This window comes from Gracilinanus agilis, chromosome 3, assembly GCF_016433145.1.
Source record: "Gracilinanus agilis isolate LMUSP501 chromosome 3, AgileGrace, whole genome shotgun sequence".
Lineage (NCBI taxonomy): Eukaryota > Metazoa > Chordata > Mammalia > Didelphimorphia > Didelphidae > Gracilinanus > Gracilinanus agilis.
This window is the reverse complement of record NC_058132.1, coordinates 2,132,362-2,135,776: the sequence shown is the minus strand read 5'-3', so window position 1 is coordinate 2,135,776 and position 3,415 is coordinate 2,132,362. Positions and strand designations below refer to the sequence as shown.

The window sequence follows — 3,415 nt, the reverse complement described above, 5'->3', positions numbered from 1 at the left end:
AGGTACTAAGTAGGGGTACTTAAGATTTTGATTGATTAACTTAAACATCACTGATTGATAGACAAAGAGAGTTTGATTCACTCTTCACACTGTGGCATTGAAGCTAATCTGTCTTTTTGTCTATTAAAAAACTGCTCTACAACTTAGATAGAATTATGAGTTGTAAATTCCAGACTTCTGGTCACCAAAAACTGTATTAAAATGAATAACTGCATGTTCTTATTTTCCATAGAGTTTATTAATAATCACTTGAAATAGAAAAAAGCAGATATGTAGAGATTTAAGCCTAATCTAACCTAACCCTGACTAGTGGTTCTCCACATGGCTGCCTCACCCAGCCATGGTCTCTCCCCACCACCTCCAAGGGAAGAGACCCTGGGTGTGTCTCACCCCACACCAAGATTTCTCTTGAATCCAGACCTGTAACCTTACCCTCTGGGTCATGTTCCTAGGGTTCTTTACCTGTGACCCATTTGGAGTGGGACAACATGTCAACCAGCCATACAGTGAGGTGGGGACAAGCTGGGGGGAGGAGTGGATTCTCTCTCTACAAAGATATTAGGTGTCTACCATGTGCCAAGCTCTGGGCTATGTGTCAGGGTGACAAAGTTAAAGAATAAAATAACTATTCTTTGCCCTCAAGGACTTACATTCCAAGGGGGACACAGGAAGGACCTCTATAAATTTATACAAAATAAATGAAAAGCAACTAAGTTCCAGTTAGTTTGTGAAAGAGGAAGACCTCAGTAATTGGAAAGATTGCTTAAGGGGACATGTAGAGAGAGTGACCAAGTTGCATTTAAAGGAAGAGAGACTTTGTTGGGGAAGGCCAAGAAGCCAGTGAAATAAGGTAAGGATACACTCCCCAGACGCAGTAGGAGAGCCATGGAATAGCAGAGAGATCATTAATAGAGTGTGTGGGGAACAAAAAGAATCATTCTTTAAGTGGAATACAGAGTGCTGGAGGAATAACATCCAATGATGCCAGAGAGAGAATTTGGGGTCAGGTGGGCAAGGGCTTATCCAGAACACATTGTATTCAAACTATAATCTAATGGAAGCAGATACCTTAGTGATGTCAAGTCCTCCTCCAAACCCATAACCTGTATACTTAAGGTTGGGAAAGGTTGCTCTCTCTCACAACCACAGATCCAGATGCACTTTGATTTATTCTATTAGGATGGGAGAAGTCAGGGACTTTCCCAGAAATCTTCACTAAGGTATTTTACCCAAACAAGATGAATCAATTTGCAAGCCCTGAAGGTTCTTCTAAAAATGGAGACTTGGTCTCTGCCAGGGAGCACAGCAGGACCTGAACATCTGAGTATCCCTGTGTACCATCAAAAAGGGGCTGATGGCTGGGAAGCACAATGAGGTGAACATGGCCACCACCATCACCCAGTCATTAGAATGAGTCACGTACACTTTATATAGTGTGAAGCCACAGCTGATGCAGTAAGCACACACAAAGATGCCCACCAGTAACAGGATGGTTTGGGTGATCCTGATCTCGGGAGATGTCCTTGGGGAGAGGCTCGTGCTGTGCAGGTGCTGGACTCTCTGGTGGTGTCTGCATAGGAGACATATGAGGTAGCCGCTGGCCCAGACCATGCCTCCTACAAAAAGGATGTCCCGCAGGGAGGGCAGGAAGGTAACCTCCTTAAATATCTGTTTCCTGTAGCAATAAATGAGATCAATTCCACCTGTGTAACTGCCATTGCTTCCCCTTGATCCTGTTACATATATGGGCACATTAATTTCTATGATCATGTTGAATATCCAACAGAGGAGACATGAGGGGATGATGAGCTTCAGAATTCTAGCTTTGAGTTTGGCCAAACTTGAGTTGCTGGGACTAATAGTGATGGCCTGAAACATACTCAGGAGGCAGGTGGTGCAGATGGAAAGTCCCCGGCTCACCCTTTGGAGGTAAAATACTATTTTACAGCCTACGTTTCCCAGGGAATATCCTTTCCTCAAATATATGATAGCTAGTGGGCATCCCTGGGAGAGGAGCACTATGGTATTAGTCACTGTAAGATGCACAAGAATGGGATCCAATGGCCTTGACCTGTGGCTTCTGAACAAAATGAAATGAAACCATAGAAACAGGAATAAGGAGTTGCCCAAGACACCAACTCCAGTCTGAAAAAAGATAATTCCCAGTACTATGTCATATAGGTACATGTTCTTGGAGTGTTAAGGAGACACAGCTGGAGATATCATGAGAGAAGAGAAGAAAGAGCATTCAGAATCTTTCATGGTAGGCACAATGAAGGTCCATAATCTACCTGTAAGAGTAGAAAGAGAAGTTTATGATACGGTGGCAACTGGTGGCCAAATGAGCCTTCAGAAGCTTCTAGAGGAGGACACACCATGCCTTGATGCACATCTATGGGCAGGCCCTTTTTTCCAGACAGAGTCCCAAATACAGATACATTCATGGAAATATATTGCTTCTTTCTTTCTCTAGATATCATCCATGGGCTTTCCAGACATTCCATTTGCCACATTGACTGCTGTTTGTGAGATGATTTGTAACTGGGCTGTCAATTAATTCTGGGACCTTTAGGATGATTCAATATTTGTGGAAGCATATTTGATTCTTATTTGGTAGAGAAAATTCTAAATCAAACTTTGGACTTGCAGAAGAGGCATTTTGTTTTTGGGTAATGAATCAATGGAAACAAAATTTTTGAGGAATCAAATCCCTTAATTTGTCCTAATTTTCAGCTTGCTTCCCTAGAGATCTTGAAGAATTTCCTCTTTGGGTAATATATGGCCTTTCTCTCCATTCAGCTGAGAGCTCCCCCTTTTTCCACTTAAAGAAATTATTTCTTCTTATATATAATTTCTGGTCATTGGAATTCTAGTTGAAGTTCTGGAGTCCTTCAGAGCTCAGAATTTTTAAACAGGGAGCAAGGTGGAATCAGTAAGATATTACCTTCTCATGGAAGGGGACCAATAATAGAAGGATCTTTTCTAAATTGCCTAATAAGTTGTGAGAAATGAGAGTCAGGAGCTGAGGAATTTCATTCTATGCCATACAGAAAGAAGCTGAGGGAAGAGTAAATCCATTGTCTCGAGGTTTATTAGCTTTCATTCACATGCTTCATTGTAGATTGGACCCCAAACAGTCAAATTTTAAACTGTTTTTGACAGATTCACATGTGCATGGAAAGTTTTACTCACTATTTAATATTTTTAATTATGCTTTTGTTTGGCAGGAGGAGCCATGTTTGGGAGTCTAAGTGAAGGACTTGGAAAAACAAGGTCAACATGGCAGTCTCATTTGGAAAGGATTGATTTAGATTAAAAAGGTAACTATGATACCCATTTAAACATTTAGACCAGTGGTTCCCAAATGTTTTTGGCCTACCACCCCCTTTCCAGAAAAAATATTACTTAGCCCCCT

General features: G+C 41.5%; 1 protein-coding gene across 1 annotated transcript; it reads right to left on the bottom strand.

Annotated features, from left to right (window-relative positions):
- Nucleotides 1-1,269: 1,269 nt before the first annotated feature.
- On the bottom strand, nucleotides 1,270-2,187 carry LOC123239291 (vomeronasal type-1 receptor 4-like). The gene has a single exon (XM_044666573.1). It carries the CDS (start codon nucleotides 2,185-2,187, stop codon nucleotides 1,270-1,272), a length of 918 nt encoding a protein of 305 aa, XP_044522508.1.
- Nucleotides 2,188-3,415: the final 1,228 nt, after the last annotated feature.

Excerpts from the sequence above, each read along its gene's own strand:
- LOC123239291 (XM_044666573.1), bottom strand. The coding sequence starts at position 2,187 with ATGTACCTATATGACATAGTACTGGGAATTATCTTTTTTCAGACTGGA.